The sequence below is a fragment of the Agelaius phoeniceus genome, chromosome 16, assembly GCF_051311805.1.
Source record: "Agelaius phoeniceus isolate bAgePho1 chromosome 16, bAgePho1.hap1, whole genome shotgun sequence".
NCBI classification, from domain to species: Eukaryota; Metazoa; Chordata; class Aves; order Passeriformes; family Icteridae; genus Agelaius; species Agelaius phoeniceus.
This window is the reverse complement of record NC_135280.1, coordinates 13944832-13966551: the sequence shown is the minus strand read 5'-3', so window position 1 is coordinate 13966551 and position 21720 is coordinate 13944832. Positions and strand designations below refer to the sequence as shown.

At 49.3% G+C, this 21720-nt stretch overlaps 1 protein-coding gene across 1 annotated transcript; it reads right to left on the bottom strand.

The window, feature by feature from the left end:
- Nucleotides 1-474: 474 nt before the first annotated feature.
- NAA60 (N-alpha-acetyltransferase 60, NatF catalytic subunit) lies at nt 475-20599 on the bottom strand. The gene is made up of 7 exons (XM_077186734.1): nt 20462-20599; nt 9239-9354; nt 7390-7519; nt 6127-6223; nt 3803-4037; nt 2896-3079; nt 475-2519 (listed from the first exon to the last, which is right to left on the bottom strand). The coding sequence occupies exons 2-6, from the start codon at nt 9346-9348 to the stop codon at nt 2923-2925; spliced, it is 729 nt and encodes a 242-aa protein (XP_077042849.1). The 5' UTR covers nt 9349-9354; nt 20462-20599; the 3' UTR covers nt 475-2519; nt 2896-2922.
- Nucleotides 20600-21720: the final 1121 nt, after the last annotated feature.

Genomic DNA, 21720 nt, shown 5'->3' with positions numbered 1-21720 from the left:
GGGCAGAGATGGGGGCTGGAGCTGGGGCTGGCAGGGGAGGTGTGGGCTGGCTCAGGTACTGCACCACTACAGCCCTTGAGAGTTTGGGGTGCTGCAGAAGGGCTTGTGCTCCCCAGGGCTCCAGGCAGGGGCTGAGAGCAGCCTGTCCCAGGTGCAGGAGCACCTGCCCAGCACAGGCTGTGCCTGAGGGGCCTCGGGCCTGGCTGAAGTGGGCACAGCCAGCGAGGAGCCCAGCACTGCAGCTGCAGCTGCACAGGGCTACAAGGAAAACCCACCCATCCTGCAGTCCTGTTGGAAGGGCAGGCTCAGCCCTGGTGGAGCTGCTTCCCCTTCCCTGTCCCCCCTCTCCCTGGCTTAGAGCAGCAGCAGCTCCCCCAGGGTGCTCCCAGCCCCACAGAAAAGGGTCTGTGCTCACCCTGCCGTGGGGCAGAGCACAAGCAGCTCTGAGGTGGAGGCTCTGCAAGGACAGACAACTCAAAAAAGAGGTTTGGTTTAATTGAAGATGTTTAGAGAGAGGTTCTTCAATAAATAACGGGCTAAGGTGGGGACAGGGCTGACACCTCAGGACAGGGTGGTAGGAGGACACACAGACCAGTCACAGCTCCCTTGGGACGTGCTCAAGTAGTGGAGTTGGGTTGTGTAAGGGGCAGGGGAGAAACTGGGGACACAGACACACATCAGCCCCAGGCAGTCAGGAGAGAAGAGCTTCATTCTAGTCCAGAGAAAGCAAGAGCTGAGAAAAAAATGGACTTGGGCTGCTAAAGAAACTCAACCAACAGATGTGATAAGTAATAGTGGATAAGCAAAAATACCCCAAACTGGTAACAAGTGAGGCTGGAAGGGTGTCAGGGGCCCTGAGGAGGCACTGGGGCTGGGGAGGAGCTGCCTGCCCAGTGCCACTGGCACTGCTGAACTAGAGGGGAGCCAGAGATGATGTGGGATGGGAGAGGCCTCCGAGGGCAGCAGCCCTGGCACCTTGGATCTTGAATGTCTCACAGGCTGGGCTTTCCATCACTGCCCTGTTTGACTCCTCATAAACACCCCTTTACCTTGTCTTTGAGCCCCAGGAGGACCAGCACCTCCCAGAAGAGCCTGGTGCTGCTCCCAGACACCCAGCATGCCAGCCCCTGAGGCTGCCTGCTCTCCAGCCTGGCACCACTCACAGCAGCTCCTCCATCCTTTTTATTAATAAGCTCCCACCCCGGAGCTGGTCACTGACAGGGCTTTCTGTGCCCATCCAGCCAGGCTGCAAGGTGCTTGTTGGCTCTTCTACGGCCCAGCCTGAGCCATGTGTGACCCCCAGGGCCTGCCCAGCCCCTGCCACAGCTGGCAGTGCCAGCCCATCCAGGCCCTGCACTGGCATGGATCCCTCTGCTCCAGTCCCAGTTAAAAAATGAGGTTGGAATAAGGAACATGGTGCTGAGGAAGAGCCTTGGCCAGGGAAGGGGGATTTGCCATGGGAATATAGCAGGGCCCCTGGCCTGGCTGCACATGAGCCACTCAGTTCAGCCAGAGGCTCCTGGACAGGACAGGGAGAGACTGAGAGCCTGCCCAGCACAGTCCAGAGCACAGCCCAAGGCAGGACACGGAGCAGCTGGGGCACCTTCCTCAGCAAGGGAAAGCTGCTGTGAGCTCTGCACACATCCCATCCCATCCCTCCAGATCCTGCAAAGTCCAGCCTGGTGCCAAGGAAGGGGAGAAGGGCTCTGGACCAGACTCTACACTCCCAGCTCCCCTCCCCTGCTACATTCCATCCTGGACAAAGGCAGAAAGATCTATACAGTATAATACATATATATTTCACTATGAAATAGCAATTTCATTCCCTGCCTTCTACTTTATGCATCCTGAATTATATGCTTCTTTTTACATCACTCCAGAGGGCTGGTGGGGCTGGGTGGGTTCTCATGCGAGGCAGTTGCTCTCCCTGGAAGTTACCACAGGACGCACCAGCAGCTGATGTGGCAGGACCTAAACATGATTCCCATCCCTCCCTTTCCCCTGGCCCAGATGCCCCCTTCCCCAGCAGCAGGGGCAGCCTCTACCCTGGCAGCCAGGGCTCTCCCAGTCCATTTAAGTGGTTCCTCAGTGCAGATCCATGAACCCCCCTCAGCTGCTCTCAGCAGCTGTGGATGGAGCGGGAGCAGCAGCTGAGCCCCCGACATCGCGGGTATGGGAGGAGCAGACCGAGGCGAGGGGAGAGGCGGGGACAGTGCAGCATGCACACCGAGTGGTGACACCGGGGCACACCGAGTGAGTGGTGACACCGGGGCACACTGAGTGGTGACACCGGGGCACACCGAGTGAGTGGTGACACCCAGGGCACACCGAGTGAGTGGTGACACCCAGGGCCCGCCCCGCCCACCGGGGGAGCCGGGGCTGCAGCCCCAGGGTGAAGTTCTACCAAAGGTCAGGCCCTGAGGAACAGGGAGTCCCATCCGGGGGCTGGGTCACCGGCCAAGAGCTGTCATCACTGGAACCAGTGCAGAGCCGGGTGTCAGGTGGAAGGAGAAACAATCCTGTGGAAAGAAAAGAGGGCAGATGTTTTAGGGAAACACTTAGGGAAGGTGTGCAGGGGAGCCACGGTCCTGGACACTTGCAATGGCACTGGCAGCACTGGGGCTTCCAGTGCTGGGATTCTGTGGGTCCTGCACGCTGCTCCAGCAGCTGGGAAGAGGAAAGGGACAGCAGGTTCCACCTGCTGCTGGGTTTGGGCTCCAGTAAACAAGGTCAGGATTTTATATCCCTTTAAATGAAACCTGCAGGAGTTCAGCTGCTGGCTGAGCTGGAGCACAGCCATGCCCAGACCCCTTGCACAGCAGCAGATGAGCTCACCCCAGGACCTGTCACAGCACAGTGGCCGTGGCAGGGACGGGAGCTGTCCCCAGCACCCACCTGCGCTTCCCGTGCGCCCCCCGTCCGTCACATGGTCCGGCTGTACTCGATGCTGCTCTTGGCAGAAATGCCAGACCAGGGCAGGAGGCTGCAGAGGAGGCTCTGGGCTTGTCTGTATATCCTCTGGGGGATGGAGCAGGGGCTCAGGCTGGCCAGTGTGGAGCCAATGTGCTGTAGGTAGTCAGTGGCCACCAGTTAAGGACAGCAACACCTACACTGTAACTTAGCAAAGAACATAAAGCACTCCTGGAGCTGCCCTGCCTGCAGGGACCCCCACACAGTGGAAGCTGCTCAGCTCAGTCAGGTCTGCTCCTTGCAATCACTGCCTCCACCTTTCTATCAAAAGCAGCTCTGCTCTGCCCTGTACAGGATGGCACTTTGGGAATGGCAGCTCCAGCTTGTGTAGGAAATACCTCCTCTAAGCAGTTCCCTTAGCATTCCACAGAAGATCCTTTGAGGAGAGCAATCTCTCCCCCTGCCCAGGGAGGTTGGAACTGACCAGCTACACCCAGGAAGGATCAAGTTTCTTCTCCATGATCCGTTGACCTGAAACAAATCCCCTAAGTCAGTGTGGGAGCAGCCTGCTGAGATCCAGGCCAGCCCAGGCTCACAGGGGATCCCAGGTCACAGGAAGAAAGACCAAGGGTTTCTCTGCCCTGTTCATGGCTAAATCCTGCACCCTACAAGCCAAAGCACACCCAAAACTTTGGCCTAACACCAGCACTCGCTCTCACTGGCATTCAATTTACTCCAACCATCCTACATCAAATAACTCTGACATCTCCTTCCTTCCAGCCTCAGATTAAACCCACATCTGAGCAGGTTTCAGTTCCCACATCTACCCACACTCTGCTGTTAACCCAAAGCAGAGTCTGGCCTCTCTCAGCAGCCTGCAGGGAAAGGATATAAGATTGTCCAGGGTGGGTGCCCGCCGTTGATGTACAGGACGTAGGTGAAGCCATCTTTGAGGACCCCTCGGATGGAATAGTAATAGGGCAGGTAGTGGTGCTGTTTAAAGTCTCTGTTCTCATAGAAGTTTATTGCTGTGTTGTTGGTGGTGAGCACGTGCAGGTAGATGGCTTTGCAGTGGTCCTGGGCAGTGGTGGAGATGTGATCTTTCAAACTCTCAAGCAAGAGGGAACCTGTTGAAGGGAAGGCAGCAGGATCACACTGGGTGTGGGGCCCTCCTGCACCAGGGATTGCTAATCAGGGATTGCTGCACACACCTGGAGACCCCAAACCCCACCCAGTTCTCACAGGACCTTCTACGTGGTTTTCTTACATGGTCTCACCTATGAGCATGGCTTCAAAACCCTGAGGTTTTAAAGACACAAACCTCTGACTCAATAACCACAAGGATGAGGCAGAACTTTGTCAATACTGCTCATCCCCAGCAGATAACTGGCTTTGGGGAAGCTCAGTGACTCATTCTCAATGGTATCAGTTGCACCCCATACATGTATTTATTTTAAAGCCATTTGATACAGCAGAATGTCAAAACAGGACTTCACAAGCAGGTTATTGTCTTGTGTCTGCTGAGCTTGAATCAAAATCTAAAGAACTGCTGGGATTTTTTAAGATACCTCCTAAGGAGGAGTGGAGACAGCCTCATCCAACCTGGATTTGCTGCAGCCAGCAGGAAAAACCAGAGAAGGGTACAGAGGATACTCCAGGCCCAAGAGACAAAACCTGGGGTTCATCCACACCACCTCACCATGAAGGACCCAGCAGAACCTGCATGGGAGCTTCTTCCAGCAGTGTGGTAACACCAGGCTAAAGCATCAGCCTGATTAACACCCAGGGGAGATGGCTGCTGCTGTTTCACAAACCCCAGGGCCTGCAGGACTCCCTGGAGGACCCACAGGATTTCAGAGCAGAAGTCAACAGCGCTGACTTCACGTTCTCTTGATACTTAGTGAGAATCAATATCAGCTAAGACCAAAAAACCACTGAGACATCAACAACAGAGCAGTTCTATTTTGTTATGAGATATTTCAATCTTCTACCTCAGAGAAATCCAGCTGTCCTGTGGTTTGAGAACAGCAGAGAACTGAAAACCAAACCCTTTTACAAAAATCAGAGCTTTAGTGCTCGGAAGCATGGCTGGAGTGAAGAGCCTCCTAAATGAAAGGCTACAGCTTCAAACACCACTAGGAAAACTCAAGAGAAAAGTCTCAGAAAAAGCAGCAGCAGCTTTTTATAGGTTGTGTTGCTACAGGTGCAAGCTCAAAGTTTTTGAGAGAGCACAGCAACATGCTGTGCAGATGGAATGGATACAGGAAATACTGACTTTGAAAGGGGAAAATTCCAGCAAGATAGAACTGGGGGGGGAAAATAGGATTTGAAAATTAGGAGGAGACTGGAAACCACCATAATTTTACAGAAGGACCTCTTTACCAGCTTCTGTGACCATTCTGTGCTACCACTTTTTTCTTTGTACTGGAAAATCCCCTCCAGTGGCATTTTAATGCTCTCACCAATGACTCTGTGGTAATTTCTTTATGTATCCTTGAAGTTTGTACCTCTCTAAACATGCCTGGGGGAGAAGGGAGGACTTGGAGGTGCTGAGTTATACCCATATCCTCTGCCAAACCTGGCCCATTCCCTTCTGCAGATCAGAGATCCACATCCTGCCTGAAATGGCACCACAAGGGCAGCACCTGGTGACAGAACACAACTGCTCTAAACAGAGGAAAACCTTTCTGACTCCAGGATTTCAAATGGCTGCAGGAAAGCTGCATGTGGCAGCAGACATTCAGAACTGACTTGTACATTGGAGATCTAATCAGGCACAAGTTACACTATTTTCCAGTTCCCTTTGTGGTTTCCTCACAGTTTGTTCTATCTGTTGAAGATGAAAGATTAAAAGCAGCTCTGTTTTCTGCCTCAGGGATCAGACTGCTGAGACCCAGAAAGAAAATAATTTCAAACCCTGCTTCTGGGTGAAGTTCTTACACTTTCAGACACTCTCAGCAGCACCAGTGTGAGTTTATGGTGTGCTCAGCTGGCCCCTGGGAACAAGACAAAGGCCTGTGCTCTGTGGAAATATTTGCACATTGTGTTGTGCCCACACCAGCAAAAACCTCCCAGTGCACCTGCACTGTCCCACCTGCTGGTACCAGTCACAGGGAACCCTTTCCCATTCCCTCAGGGATCCTGCAGGGAGGTACTGGAGCTCCTTCAGTCACACCTGGCAAATGCACCAACAGCTGGCACTGAGCAGCATCTTACCTATTCCATGTTTTCTGAACTCCTTCACCACTCCAAGGCTTAGGATGTAAGCAACTTGAGTGTCCACAGGAAAATTGGAAGCTAGGATATCTCCATCCTGCATAGAGAAGGACAGGTTTTTTAATAGGGCACCTGGGGAGGCACAGGAGAAAGCAAGAACCCTGCACTGGAACACCTGAAAACAAGGCTGAAGCAGGAAACTTCTCTTAACTGAACAGTGTTAGCTGAAGTTTTGGGGATAGAAGTTAAAATATCCAAGCATGGGGCTATTCCTGTTTTCACATCATCCTCCCAGAGGCAGAACACAAACCATGCTATTTCCTACCCACGTACATGATTTGTGGGTTTAGGGACAGAACCTGCTTGCTTTCTTTACCAGAAGGATTCAAAGTGCCAGTTCTGGAGCCACCCAGCAGGGTTTAGATCAACCCAGCAAGTCCTTGTGCCCTGCAAGCTGCACCTGAGCTGTGTCAGCTGGGGAGGACAAGGAGCACATTCCACAGCCCCAGTTGCCCAGAGCAGTGCCTGAATAAGCCCTTGGCTTACAGCTGCTCTGGAACAAGAGCCTTTTGTAGAAGTTGCTGAAGATGCAGCTCCTGACTGTGATGAGCTTTGAGATGAAGCCAGACAGCTGAGGTGAAGAGACTCATGTGCTGCTCCGTGCATGTTGGGTTATTGTTTAACCACATCACTGAGGGCTTCCAGGAGTTAGGCACTCCCTGCACTGCCCCTGCTTTTTATTTAGTGCTCTTCTCCCATGCTGTCTTCACTGACCATCTCTTCTCTTTCCCTCTCTCCTGGCCTCCCAGCTCTGTTATCTCTGAAGTCTCTGCAGACAGGTTAGCTCCCCTCAGGGCTTGGGACAGGGACTGTGCAAAGGGAGGAGTTTCTGCAGGAAGTCACCAGAGTGACTCACCCAGAACAGCCAAGGAAGCTTTTATAAAAAAGAGTTTGTGCTCTCACAGCTACACCAGCCATAGCCAGGGATTATCCTGCAGGATCTGATCCCTCAGCTCCCTGTGGGTGCCATGCTTCAGCAGGAAGAGCCTCTGTGGTTCCACACAGCCCCTCAGCCCTGCTCCATTAGCTGGAAATCAGCATGGGCTTCACTCCTGGCATGAACTCAGACCAAGTGTCTGAACAGGGCAGGAAAAGCCCACCCCAAAGAGGTCCATGCCCATTCCCCAGAGCAGGGGGTGGGTTCTGTGCTGGGTAGGGTCAGCACAGAAGGGTCAGGGTATCACAGGCCAGGGTGTCACATACCTCCTTGTGCACCTTGGTCCTGCTCTTGATCTCTGCCACGATCATCCCCACAATGGAGCCTCTGTAGGTGGCTGCGAGGGAAAAGAACTTCTTGTTGGAAGTGATATCTCGGTACCATGAGTCAGGGTACCTGCAAGGAACCACAAACACCAATGTCTGTGCAAGCAAAGCCCCTGGCAACAGGCATTGCAACCCCTTGAGTGGGTTCTTTCATGGAATGGCCTCCTGCCTTGCTAAGAGAATCACATTTTCATCTCACAGTCTTTGCCCAGAGCTTTCACATCCATCTTTAGCAAGTTATTTTTAAATGCAAGATCAATCTGCCCTCATCTAAGAGCGTAAGGATCTCATTAATTTGATACACATGTAAAAAAAAATGCTGCATATTGATAGGAAAAAAAAATTATCAGACCACCAGCCTCCAGTTCTCCTCCTCCTTCTGCAGTTACTAAAGGGAAACTACTGTATGTTCATTTATTTTCATTATTTCAGCATGTCTTGCTTTTAAAAGAAATCTACAAACTCAAAATATTATGAATGCTTTTGCTGATTTGTTACATTTTATTCAATCTTAATTATAATCTGCTAGAATTCTCTTTGAAGCCAAAGTTAAAAATCCATGAAGTCTAGAGCTGTATGGATGCTTTAGGCCAGACATCTGTCAGTGTCCCCCAGAAAAGCTCCTGTGCTTGTGCAGCCATGGGCATTGAGCAAATGTGGGTCTGGGAGCTCCCTGGGGCAGGCTGAGATCAGCAGCATGGGAGGAGCAGTGCTCAGATCCCCAGGACATTCAGGGAGCCCTCAGGAACAGCTCTGTGCCAGCTCAGCTCAGCTCAGCTCTGAGGGGGCTGCCCCAGCCCCAGCCCCAGGACACAACTTCTTTCCCAAGCACAGGGATCCTTCTTCCTGCAGCTGTTGTCCTTCCCCACCTCATTCAGTCTTTCTCAAGAAGCTGATCCAGCCCTTTAATGACAGAACCCATTTTCCTGCCCCAATGTGCACACTGGATGTTTCTGATGATTCCAATAGGCTGCAGGACAGGCAGCAAAGGACCTTTGGACCAAAGGACCCACATTGGGCACCAATAGATGTATTTGTTTTGGTTTAGGGTAAATTTTGGAGAGAATTTTTTAAGGTTTTTTTGTTTTTTGTTTTTTTTTAGGAAAGTAGATTTAATTGTTTTTTGGTTTTTTGGGTTTTTTTTAATTCGCTTGGGAGAAAATCTTTTTTTGGAGAAAAGTGGAAAAATATTAATTATAAATTTAATGAAATATTAAATATTTAAATTAAATATAAATATTTAATTTAAAATAACAATTAAATATAAAATTTAAATTATTCTATTAAATTCTATATACATTTAATATAATAATTTATAATTTATAAATAAATTTATTAAATAATAATATTTAAATGATATTAAATAATAAAACTTTTTGTTGTTCTAAAAGAGATGATAAATTTAGAAAGTTTGGTTTTTGGGTTGTAGTTGGGTTTCTTTAGTTTTTTATTCGTTTTTCTGGTGTTGGAAATGTGGTTTAGATTTGGTTTGGTGGGTTATAGGTGTGAGTTGCTGTTGTTATTTTGGGTGTTTAGTTTAGAATAGGTTTAAATAGGTTTAAAGAAAAAGAAAAAAAAATTATAGTTTAGGGAATTTTTTTGTTTTAGTTATTTAACCACAGTGCACAGAAGATTCCCCCCCTGCTGCTGTCCTGGCAACAGCCCTGAGGCTGCACAGAGCTGGAGCAGTGCAGATTCAGCCCCTCTGCCCCCAGAGCAGGCACATACACATACTCTACACATACTCTACACATACTCTACACATACTCTACACATACTCTACACATACTCTATTGGGAACCAGTCTCCACAGAGCTGTTTCACCGTGTCTATGTCATCGTGGCACAGCAGGCGCAGCGTCACATCCGTCAGTGCACTCGGGGGCACCTCCTCTGTCATTCACGCCTGCAGGGAGGAAACACAGGCAGAGCTGGAACACGGGGGCTGATCCACAGCACCTGAACCACAGCACCTGAACCACAGCACCTGAACCACAGCACCTGAACCACAGCACCACCAGGGGCTGAACCAAAACCAGGGGCTGAACCAAAACCAGGGGCTGAACCAAAACCAGGGGCTGAACCAAAACCAGGGGCTGAACCAAAACCAGGGGCTGAACCAAAACCAGGGGCTGAAACACAGCACCAGATCCACAGCACCTGATCCAACAGCACCTCCAGGGCCTGAACCAAAACCAGGGGCTGATCCACACCCCCTCCAGGGCCTGATCCACAGCACCACCAGGGGTTCTCATGGAGAAAGGGATTTCCCAGGAAAGTGAGTTTTCAGAGGAGATGAAGCAAAACACAGAAACATTGACCCGAGAAGGAACTCAAAGCTGTAAAAGTGGCAAGCCCAGCTCCCAGCTGAGCCTGACCATCCCTCCAGCCCCAGATCCAGGCACATCCTGACCCCTGGGAGCACAGCCTGGTGGCTCTGTGTGTGTGAGGAGCACGTGGCCACCAGCCCTTCCAAAAAGAGCATTAAATGAGCCAACAGCCTGCCAAGTGTACCTTATGTTGCATGGAGCTCTTCAAATGTCCATGCAGGACCAACATTTTGTTAAAACAAACCTGAACAAACAGCTTAAAAAGGAAGCACTGCTAGGGGAACGTTTAGACAGTCCTCTTGCACAACCCTGCCATCTCCAGTGAGTATATATGCAGAGGATTCCAACTCTAAAATGTTCATTTTGTTTAACCTGTGCTGGTGAAATGAGATCTCATTTCACTTCCCCTCATTCTGAGTGCCACAGCTCCTCCCAGCCCAGCACAGAGCACTCACATACAGGAATCCCAGGAACCTTTTCTCCACAGCCCTGCCACCATGTGCTGAGCACAAACAGAACACTTGCTGCAATGTCTTCAGCCTTTTTTAACAAGCACCAGAGGGAAAAAAGCAAGTGATAGCTAAAGTGGTTGTAAAAGCATTTGTAGCACTGAGGGATGACTGGAGAACACATTTTAGGCATGGCAGAGCCCCACCTGAGACAGACAAGGTGAGTGGAGACAGGAGGAGTCGTTTCCTTCATCCCTCTCACCCCGACCCTCCCTGGTAAAAGAAGCAGACCAGGATGCAAATTTAAAAAACCAAAGCCACCGCCCTTAACAAAAATAAATCACTTAAAATTTTTACTTTCTTTTCCTAATTTTAAGAGTCTCAAGTCTTGGTTTCAAAGGGCCAAGTTTAAGGGAAAAGCTGCACAGAGCAGTGTCTGTCTATGCCCTCCTGTGAAAAGGGATGCTCAGCTCTCCAGTGCTCTTGATTTACAGCTCAGAGCTCAAGGAGGAGCAGACTCCCCTTTGGACTGCATGTGCCATTTGAGCAGCTTCTACACAAATATTGTAACTGGCAAAGTTACAACTGCCAGTTTGGCAATTTTACATTGCCAAACTTACAATTTAGCAATTAATTATAAATTTCATAAAGTTACTAAACTTACTTGGACAAGCTCTCAAGCACATGGTGAGATTCCCTGGGTGTCCTGTGCAGGGCCAGGAGTTGGACTCAGTGATCCTGATGGGTCCCTTCCCCTCAGCATATCCTGTGATTCTACTCTGGCAGTTACAGTCACTGTACAGAAAGGGATCACTTGTTCCTCTCCAAAGAATTCCTTAAAAAGCATCACAGCTGTTCTAGGGCTGTGGCTGCCTGTTTACTGAGCAGCCCACAGCATTCACACTCAGTCCAGGTGCCAGTTTCAAAACAACTTAAACCCCTACAAAACCTGCACTCCTTGCTGCCTTTACAACTTCTTTTACACTCCCAGAATTGGCTCAAGCCCTCAGAGGCCAGACTTGGAATCTGTGTCCTGTCACAGTGGTGCACACACTCCCCACCCCAGCCTCTGGTGACCTTTTAAAATCCTCAGCTTCACCCCATGGGACCCTGAAGGAAGAAGGACAAACATTTGCTGGCTGAGGCTCATCTGACCCACACCACTGGTTCTGGATGCTGTGGACCCCAGTCTCAGCCCTGCTGAGCCATTGCAGAGCTGTGACACCACAGGAGCGTTTTCCTTGCAAAGTTTCAGTGCTCCTGTAAGGAAACACCCCTTCTCAGCATTAATAAATCAGAGAGAAATGAAACCACCATGCCAGAGCCATGGTTTTGCTAATGAGTAGAAAAGGCAGGGCAGCACAGGACACATTCCTGTGAGGATTAGTCCATGTGTATTTAACACCATGTTCTCAAAGAGCTGGGCAAGCATTACACATTATCCTGGAGCTGAAGCCAGCCTCCATCAAGCAATCCATGGTTGTTTTGTTGAACAGGATAATCCCCCTCCCCTCAAATTCAGACACCCACAGCTGGTTGTGTTTGCAGGGACTCAGCCAGATGCTCCAGCACATTTAAAGGACATTTGGGACACCCATCTGGCACTGTGTCCTGCCCTGGGGTTCAGGAGAGCAGAGCTGTGTCCCTTCCTCCTGGCCAGGTGTCACTGCTGCTGGAGGAGCTGTGGGAAGTGGCTGCTATGAGCAAGAGAGAAGAAATTCCAGGCAAATCAATTCCCTTCATAGCCAGGTGACAGCCTCTGGGTCTGCTGGGACACCTAGAAAAACCCCCAGGAAAAAAGAGCAGATCCTGGCCCTGGGTACAGCCTGTGGCAATGCTGTCCTCAGCACAGCCAAACTCCTGAACTCAAGTCTCAGCCAACACAGTGACCTAAGGAGCATCTTTACAGTCAACTTAAGAGGACAAAATACATGTTTGAAAGCACAAAATAAACCAGAAACAGTATCAGTGTAAAACAAAACCCTGGAAGTTAAAAAGGCCTTTAGGGGTTTAGAGGCAGCAACACTGAAAACACAAGTTCTGACCTTGGAGACCAAAGGTGGCTCCTGTGAAGCCAAATGCAGGCTCCAGGGGCATGTGGTTAATTCAAGGCTGTCCATGGCCACCTGGGAAAGCCAAAGTGAAATTATCTTATTTCTTTTAATATCTTTTTCTCAGGGGTCAGCCTTTGGTTGACATGCTGGCCCTGGTCTGGGAGGACGTGGCCAACATCACCCACGGTCCCCTCCTGGGGGCACATTGACCTCACCTTCTGTCCAAACAGGGAGCACTTGTTCAGGAGGATTAGAAAATGAGCCAACATTTCATATTTTATTTAATATTTCATGCTTACAAAGGGATAAGGCAGATAAACATTTGAAAAAGCTCTGAGGACACCCTCTTACAAAATACTGCAGTCAGGAGCAAGTAGAACTACAAACTGAGCATTAATTCCCTTTCTTACCTAAAACCTGCAGATATTAATGCATAACACATTCATTTCAAAAATACAGCAAAGCATAAAAGTTGTAAGCATTTTGATTAGTTTTCTGCCTTGCTCTATTGAAACAAATCTAGCAAAATGTTTTGGCCTCAAGTGTATTGGGTAGCTCAGAGGAACCTGGGAAATTCTTATGACAAATATTTAGCAGTAATGGAAGTTGGATGAAAAGAAATAGAAAATGCATCACTAAATAAGCCAACTTGACATATAATTTTAAATTAAAGTACATTGTGAGGCCTGAACTTGCTATTTAGAAATGATGTCATGAATCTTTGGCATCAATAAGCTATAATGAGCCAAAGAACAGCATTTCAAGTTGTGTCTAAAAGGCAGCAGAGCCATGGCTAGGCCTCCAGGGGCTGTCCCTGCTCACTCAGCAGATGGAGCCAAGCACAGGCACTGCCATTCCCACCACCAGCACCTCCTGAGCCTATGGAGAAGGAGCAGCTCTTGTTTAGAGCCAGGTGCAGGAGCAGTTTATTTACATGGACCAGATGCTTCACAGCTAAGACACCTCAGCTCAAGCTTTTCTCAAGAGCAGGAGGAGGTTTTCACTCCCTCTTAGAGCTCCTGTATTTAAAAAAAATCACAATAAAACGTACATAAGATCACACTTCTAGAGAGACAGGCAGCCATACAGAACCAGCACAGTGTTCAATGAAGGATAAAGCCTGATGCTTTGGCAGACAGCTGCTTAAACGTGTTTGAAAATCCCTTCAGCACTTCCATGCCTACAAACACCTGGCCAAGTGGTTCCACAAGTTGAGATTTCCCTTGTTTAGCACTGTTAGACATGTTTTAACAATGTTTTTGCCTTGTGCATCCTGCAAAAATGAGCTGGATTTCACCAGCAAACAAGATGCTGGTTTCATTAATTTTTATTTTGACTTCAGCTTCCAAGCAGATAAACTCGTGAAATTCCCACATAAAAATTTTATCATCTAGCAACAAATATCACTGAATTTCCTAGCAGAATAAAAGCCAGGTAATCTTGGTTTGGCTAAAGTCAAACAAATAATAACTAGGATTGTTTACAACTCTAATTCCCAGTTAGGGATGTATTGACTTTAAATTTAGTGTTCACACAAAAACCAAAGTGAAGGAATCTTCTTCACTTGCAGAAACAAAGCTGGATCCAAGTCCATCAATACCTTTTACTTTACCTAAAAGCTAATTGAGATCAATTCATCCTACAGAAAGCAGCAGAGCTGCAGGGAAGAATAAAGAGGAGCCCTGGCAGGCTGTGGGTGTTTATAAATGGGTGCCATAATTCAGGGTGCCAATAATTGTCCCTGAGGCACCCCCAGGCAGCCCCGTGTCCCAGCACCCCCAATATTAAACAGTGCAGATCCTCAAAGACTCAGGATGAAGATTTTCACCCTCAGGAATTCAAAGCATTCACTTTGAGCACACTCTTGCTGGATTATTAAGGATTATCTGCTATCCTTGCACAGAAGGAAAAGATTAAGTGTCTGCAGTGACTCCCAAGGACACCCACAAAGGGCTGTGCCAGAGGAAGGGCAGTGACCCCAAACAACGCACGGGGCACAGGAGGGGCTGGCCTGTCCTGGCAGCTCCTGCCCAGCACTGCAGGACATGTCACAGGGCCTCTGTTTCACTTCTCAGACATTCCCTGGGAGATCTGCACACAGGGACAGAGATGGATTCCCTGTGCCTGCATCCCTCACAGCAGAGGTGCTGCTGCAGTGTCACCACCAAATCCTTATTTGCGGCTCCAGGCGCCATCTGGACAGCCCTCAAATCCCGGTAACACAATATTTCCAGGAAAGAAAAATTAATAACATTTGACATCCTCTCTCACTTGTAAGTAATTAGGATCAAACAAAGCCCAGAGAGCTACCAAAATGCAGGATTTTAGCTGTGACTGAGCACCACAGTACCCAAACCAGCCACAACCTGCTGTCATCTTCCAGAACACGAGCAGGAATTTTCACAGCTCTAAGTCTCTCTACCTTGTGCCGTCTGGCACTGGGGATTTGATTTACATGAAACCATTCAGTCTGAAGCAGTCTAATTCCACAAAGCAGTAGAGATTTCCCTGCTGCATTTCATTTTCAGCTTACTGTGTTTTTAGGTTACTGGTCTCGCAGGGAATGTTCCACACAGACACCTCTGTCACCAAGCTCCTTTCATTTAATACAATGAAAGTGCAACTGCATTTCAAAACATCCTGGATTCATTACCAAGAATCTCAAAGAGGCACTTCCAGGACTTAGAGCAATGTTATCCAAGCAACAGGAGCCAAATTTTTAAAGATATTTAAATACTTGGCTTGACAGCTTCTCAGTACTACTTCAAGTATGGTCATAGAATAAAAAAAATGTAGGTTGGAAAGACCCTTTGGGGTTTAACCCAACTTAGATCAGGTTGCTCAGACCCACACAATGTCAGTGAGGAGCAAATCTCTTCACCCTGCCTGGAATCAGAGCAGTCCCTTTGGATCTAAAGGCACAACTGGAAGCTGGGACATCAAATATGCTGCCTGCACCAACACCCCCAGCCCTGCCAGTGTGCAATGGAAACACACCTGACAGGGCATTTGTGACACTCTGCTCATCCATGGAATGCTCCTGCTCCTTCTAGAAGTGCCCATGGGTTCATTTGGGGCAGGCAGCACACAAACCCCACAAGGCAGAGCTCCCCCATCCCCAGTTTGTTAAGCAAACCCACAGAGCCTGGAGCCCATGGTCACACACTGAGCACTGATTGTTTCACCTCCATCCCTGTGCACTCAGCACATCCCACAGGAGTGCTGCCCTACACTGCCAGCACTTCATTCCCTGCTCTGGCAAAAGCTTGGAGTGAGTGAGATTCTTAATGAGAAATCTGGGACAAAATTCTGTGCCTTGGTCTGAAAAACAAACACCCAGTACTGTGGGGGAAGCAGGCTCTGATTATGGGACTTCACAAGAGCCCAGAACACCTTTTGATCCCTGTTTCTCTGCCTTTTCCACCAGAATCAAAAGCACTGAGCCTCAAAGCCCCTCATGGACCCCAGGTCACTCAGGGGTGTGCACCAGCTCAATACTGGAGCTCCTCAATATTTAAATTCCTTCAATAGCAGCTTCTTTCTGTGCAGAAAACTGCCCTGGCACATGAGGAACACACCAGGTTAATCCAGCCCTGCCATGTGGATCTCATCTGCCCCCAAAGCACATCCCAAGCACTAATGGGATTTTCTTGGGGACATCACTCTGGAGAAAGGAGTTTGTCAGTGCCTGGACTTTCTTGTCCAGTAAATGCATCCAGGGCAGTGTGCTTGAATAGCACCCCACAGTGGAGGATGGAAACACCCAGTGAGCTCAGGCTGTTGTAAGGAAAGCTGAACTCACCTCAGCCCCAGGGAGGCTGCAGGGTAACCCTGGGCTGAGATGAGACATCTGCACCAGGTGTCCTGAGCCAATTAATAAAGAATCAAATCTTCTGAGAGAGCCAGACCAGCATGGCAGGAACACACACAGAGCTGAGCCCAAAGTGTAACAACTGGACAATTTTACTCTACAAATTTACTTTAAAACAGTAAATTTTGAAGGAAGCAAAGCAGGCTTCAATCTGTGTACTCCTTCCTGAGCACACAGGGATCAGGAACAGGCACCTGGATTTGGATCCATCCATACACTGCCATCACTGTACTCAGCTCCTGCTGTGATTTCAGACTCCCACCTAACACCAAATACAGTTGGATTTTATACCCTCCTCGTGTGGAACAGCTTGGCCAGAGCACATTGAACTCTGACAGCCAGGAAGGCAGCACTGTCACACACAGCCTGGCAAAACCATCCTGGCAATCAGCCCTCCTCCTAAAGATTCACCCCAGATAGCTCAGACTATTTTTCCTCAGCTCTGAAATTCTGAAAACACCATTCTAAGAACAGATTTGTGCCTTGTTTAGAGCTCCACACAATTTTCCACTCTGCCCTCATCGAGGTGTGCACAGCACAGCACTGAAAGCCTCCAAGCCAAACACCCAGAATCACTGTCAGTAACACTTTGGCCTCTTGCCATGAAGGATCAGGATTTGAAACAGTCCCCAGAAGGATATTAAAAGGTGAGAAGGCAAAATGTACTTCTACCTGTGTAGCAAGCAGTGGTTATTTATTAGAAATAAAGAACACTTACTGTTAGTGAAAATCCTGTTATACCCCTGATCTTCTGCACACTCAGAGCTGGACTTGTCAGACTTCCAGCAGCAGAAATCATTAATGTTTTGTATGTGGGTCACTTTCTGGGCTGTTCTTTCACCTTACAGCTCTGGAAACATTACTGGAGCCGTGGATTTCACAGGAGCCAGTCCCCAAAGGAAGTGTCTCTAAAGCACACTGCACAAGGCCTGGCTTCCTGCTGCCCCAGATCCAGCAATTCCTCTGGGCAATGGCAAACAAGAATCTCTAAGAGGGTTTTGCTGTTAAATCTTTTCTTGTTAAGAAGAGAAAGAGAAAATCTGCTTTGAGACAGTGGCACTGTGGGGAGTTCAAACCCAGGGATCACAAAAGAGGCACGCTGACAACAAGCTCCTGGCTGGCGGGGAGATTTAATGCACAGCAAGTTTCCTCTTCCTCCAAAAAACAAACAAAAAATCCCCAAACAATCCATCACACCTGCAGGCCCGCTGCCCTTTCTGAATTAGAATAAAGACCACACAGAAAATGTGTGTGGTGACTGAAAAACCAGCCAGAAACGCAGCCTGCAAACCCCTGGGGAAGGGAATTTGAGGCTGCCTCCATTTCCTGCACACTGTCCTCATTATGGAGCAGCAGTGACAAAACCCAGCCCCTCCACCCTCACAGGAGACACCAACACAACTGCCCAGAGGTTACTGCAAACAAGGGGCCTTCAAATAAAACCTATTTTGAAAAAGCTTGAAAAGAACATTCCTTCCTCAGGTGTCACACAAGTGCCCCAAAGTGAACACCTCTCCAAGATCCCAACTTTAAAATGTGAGCCAAAATGGCTTCCTTTCCTTTCCTTTCCTTTCCTTTCCTTTCCTTTCCTTTCCTTTCCTTTCCTTTCCTTTCCTTTCCTTTCCTTTCCTTTCCTTTCCTTTCCTTTCCTCTCCTCTCTCAGGTTCAACTCGAAAACTCCACTGCTGCTGTTTTAAACTAGTAACATTTAAAATGGATTCTGGCACAGCTGTCTGCTCTGACAGCCACAGCAATAAGCTGAGAAGCAGAAATTAAAAACTTTCAATAAGGTTGATGTTGGAAAACTGAGCAGCTCCTGTTCCTACCTCTCTGCAGGGAGGAAAGTGGGTGAGGGGACAGAGTGAAACTTGAAGATTCTTTTTGCAACACTTTTTGAAGTGTTTTTTTTTGCAAAGTCTTTTTGAAGCTGCCAGACAGGTCAGACATGGGGAGGGAGGAGTGATCCCACTCTGAGAGTTTTGGTTTGGACAGCACTTGGCTTCCCAGTTTGTAGGCAAGGTGCAGATCTAAGGCAGATTTTTCTGCTGTCACCCTGAACAGGAATTGGTTCTCTCAAAGCACCTGAGCAGGTCAGAGAAGGGAATCCCTGCCCAGCCCAGGCTGGGAGCAGCAGCAGGGCAGAGCTGCAGGATTTCTGACCAACCCTGCCAGGAAGTGCCCGAGTTGGCAGCTGGAATTCCTCAGGTATTTCCAGCAGTGCTGGCACCTGAGTCAGGCACAGCTTCCTCATGGATCACACTGGGAGTGCCTGGGGAGGGGGCAGAGAGGGGGAACAGAGGCAGGAAATGACAGAATGGCTTTGGGGTGGCAGGACCAGCTCCCATCAGCTGCAGGCTCTGAGCCCAGCACTGACTCACACACCACACTGGCCCAACCCCTGCACTCAGAACAGCCCCCCAAATCCCTCCACCAGGAGAAAAACCCCACATGCAAATAAAGATCATCCTTATTGGGAAATAAATAACACCAGACATGAGAGAAGCAGCAGACTTTGTCAATAAAAATAAATGCAGATGCTCTGTTAAATGCTAAAGAGCATTTTCTGAATTCCACTGGCAGCTCCCACAAAGTTTCATCACATCCAACTCCAGTGTGGACACCAGGAGTCAGGATGGGTGACACTGGTTTGGGAAAAGAAATGAAAATTAAGAATGCCACAGGTTTTAAGAGGCATTCCCAGCACAGCCACTTCCCAACGAGTCAGACACAAGAAATCAATTTGCCTTAAGCACATCAAACAATCTGCTGAGAGGAACAGCAGCAGCTTCAAAGAGCAAAAAAATATTGTCTCAGCAGCACTAAGAAATGGTTCTTCCTTTGCCACCAGGTGTGGAAACACTAATTAGAGCAGTTTATATAATGTAAAAGAATAACTTTGTAGTAATTTTTTAGCAAAAGAAAACCACCTGCTTTAAAAGCCTGGTCCCTGTCAGGGCTGCTGAGGGGGGCGAGGCTGCTCAGGTTTATCAGATTTATCTTATAAATGCTCAGGTTTATCTTGTAAATGAGCTCACACATGAATTATCACACTCTAGGGCACACCCAGCAGTGAGGTTTTGGGGTTTTTTTCTTTTTCACTTCACTTGTGAGAGATCTGCTAGAGTTTATTCCAACAGACAATTGGATAATCTGGAAACACACCAAGCTCTAGTGCTTCCAAAATGCTCCCATAAAGACTTCTGAGGATACTAACCTAGACTAAGGGGAGTCTGTGGCAGATTAAAATAAATTAATTACAAGAATTAATTAGATTAAAATCATTTAGGATGAATCCATAGTGAACAGAGAGTCCATTCAGCAGGTTCATAACAACTCGATGGAAGAGGAGAGGAACAGAAATACAAAAGTGGCTGAGGATCCTTTGGGACAGGGCACAGATCTCCAGGATGGGAAAATCTAAAATATTGACAGCTGCAGAAAGCTCCCACAATGCCAAAAGCCAAGTAAAACTGGAGGCTGGTAGATAAGACAAGGAATGGAGCTTGAAGGAAAGCAAACATTTCCAATTTGTGTTGAGCACTGCAAAGGGGAAAAGCATCCATGCTCACAGTGAGAACATCTGTGCCCAGCAGCAAAGGAGGGCACTGGGAATTATCAGAACAGAGGGGGACAAGATCCATCTAAAAGAGCCTGGCCTGAGGTAGGTGCAGGTTTTACTGCCTCTGTGTCTGTGAATTAAACACCAGGGCGGAAGGAAACGTGGCCAAGGGTCAGGAGCTCAGCAAGATCACCCAGAACGGGCTGGGAGCTTCTGTAGCACAACAGAATCTGGATAAACCAACAGGCAGGGAGCAGGCCGAGCTCAAACTCGGTTATATCGCTACCACAATTGAACATTTACACAGCGGGCAGGGGAATACAGAAATAATCTGATGCCTGTGACAGAGAGTGGATTGTCCATGACTCGTGTTAGCTCCTGGCTGGACACAGCAATGCCGGTGGGCTCCACACACCCCCAGCCGAGCCAACAAACCAACCGGAGCAAGGCCGAGCAGCTCCGTTCTGCCGCGGGGAGCACCGGGCCCGCCGTACGGGGCACCCCGGCCTTCCCCGGGAAACCCGGCCGCGAGGGACGGAAATGGGCACGGACAGGCGACAACAACGGCACCGGACTCTCCGTTACCGGGAAGGACGGGAGCGCGTCCCCAGGGCCCCGCACCCGACGGGCGGGGGGGCCGGGTTGCCATGGCGACTGCGCCGGGCCCGGCCCGTCCCGGGCGAAACCGCCATGACAACGCCAGCCCCCTTCCCCAGCACAGAGACGCCCCCCAAACCTTTCCCCGCTGACCTGGGAGGGGCGGCGGACGCGCCCTCAGCACATCCCGGGCGGCGGAACCGGACGGAGAGCGGCGGGCACGGACACCGGCGGCACTTCCTCAACCGGGCACCGCGCAGTAACGCGCAACTCCATTGGCTGGCCGCGGAACACGTGACCGCGGGTGCTGCGCATGCGCACCGAGGCGCGCAGGTCTCCTGAGGTCACGTGGGCGGCGTCGAGCGGGGAACTCGGTCCGTAATTGGGGGGGGGGAGGTAATTAAAGGAGTCCTCAAAATCCCTCCGGGACCCCCAAAATCCCCTCAAGGACCCCCAGACTTCCCCCCGGAACCCACAAAATCCCCTCAGGGACACCCAAAATTCGCTCAGAACCCCGAAAATCAACCCCGGGACCCCCAAAATCCCACTCGAGAACCCCAAATTCCAACCCGAGACCACCAAAATCTCCTTAGGACCCCAAAAATCCAACCCAGGATCCCCAACCCCCCCCCCCCCCCCCCCCGGGACCCCAAAAGCTCCACTCATGACCTCCAAAATCCACCTGGGACCTCCAAAACCCCTCAGGGACTCCCCCGATCTCCTCATCTCCTCACAGACCCTTCTGGAGGATCTGAGATCCACAAAATCCCCCCATGGGACCCAAAAATCCACTCGGGACCCCCAAAATCCCTCTCGGGAGCCCAAAAAATCTGCCCGAAACCCCTAAAATCCCACCCAGGACCTCCAAAACCCCTCAGGAAGCCCCCCCCCCCGATCTCCTCACAGACCCTTCAGGAGGATTCAAGACCTCCAAAATCCCCACAGGACCCCCAAAAATCCCCTCAGGCCCTTGGGAAACAGGAGATGGTCCCTGGGTCACCTGCCTTGAAGTTGCCTCAGCCCTTCAAAGGGAAAGGAGGCAGGGGAACTGTCACAGTGTAAGGACTTGGTGCTATTCATGGTTCTAATCCTGAAGTCAGAAGTTCTGAAGGGTTTTTCCTTGTTGTTGAAGCTCTAAAAAGTGAGATGAGGCAGGATCTCTGAGTTGGAAAGCACCTACAATGATTGCCTAGTCCAACTGCCTGACCAAAAGTTAAAGATCCTGTTTTTCTTATGGGTTCAGCTGAACTGGAGGTTGAACTAGGGCATCTCCAGAGGTCCCTTCCAACCCTAATTACTCCATGATTATTATTAATAATTAATAACTTCTTTCCACAGTCTCCTTGCCAGCTGTTCCATTCAAATCAGATTTTCCCACCTTAATTTGCCTTTTTTTTTTGCAGCCAGTGTGG

What these genes read in the sequence shown, in the direction of transcription:
- NAA60 (XM_077186734.1), bottom strand. Translation starts at nt 9,348, where the DNA reads ATGACAGAGGAGGTGCCCCCGAGTGCACTGACGGATGTGACGCTGCGC. An exon ending in GGACCAAGGTGCACAAGGAG is followed by an intron (nt 6,224 to 7,389) that starts GTATGTGACACC and finishes TTCTCTATGCAG; the next exon opens with GATGGAGATATCCTAGCTTC. An exon ending in CACCCACCCTGGACAATCTT is followed by an intron (nt 3,080 to 3,802) that starts ATATCCTTTCCC and finishes ACTGGTGGCCAC; the next exon opens with TGACTACCTACAGCACATTG.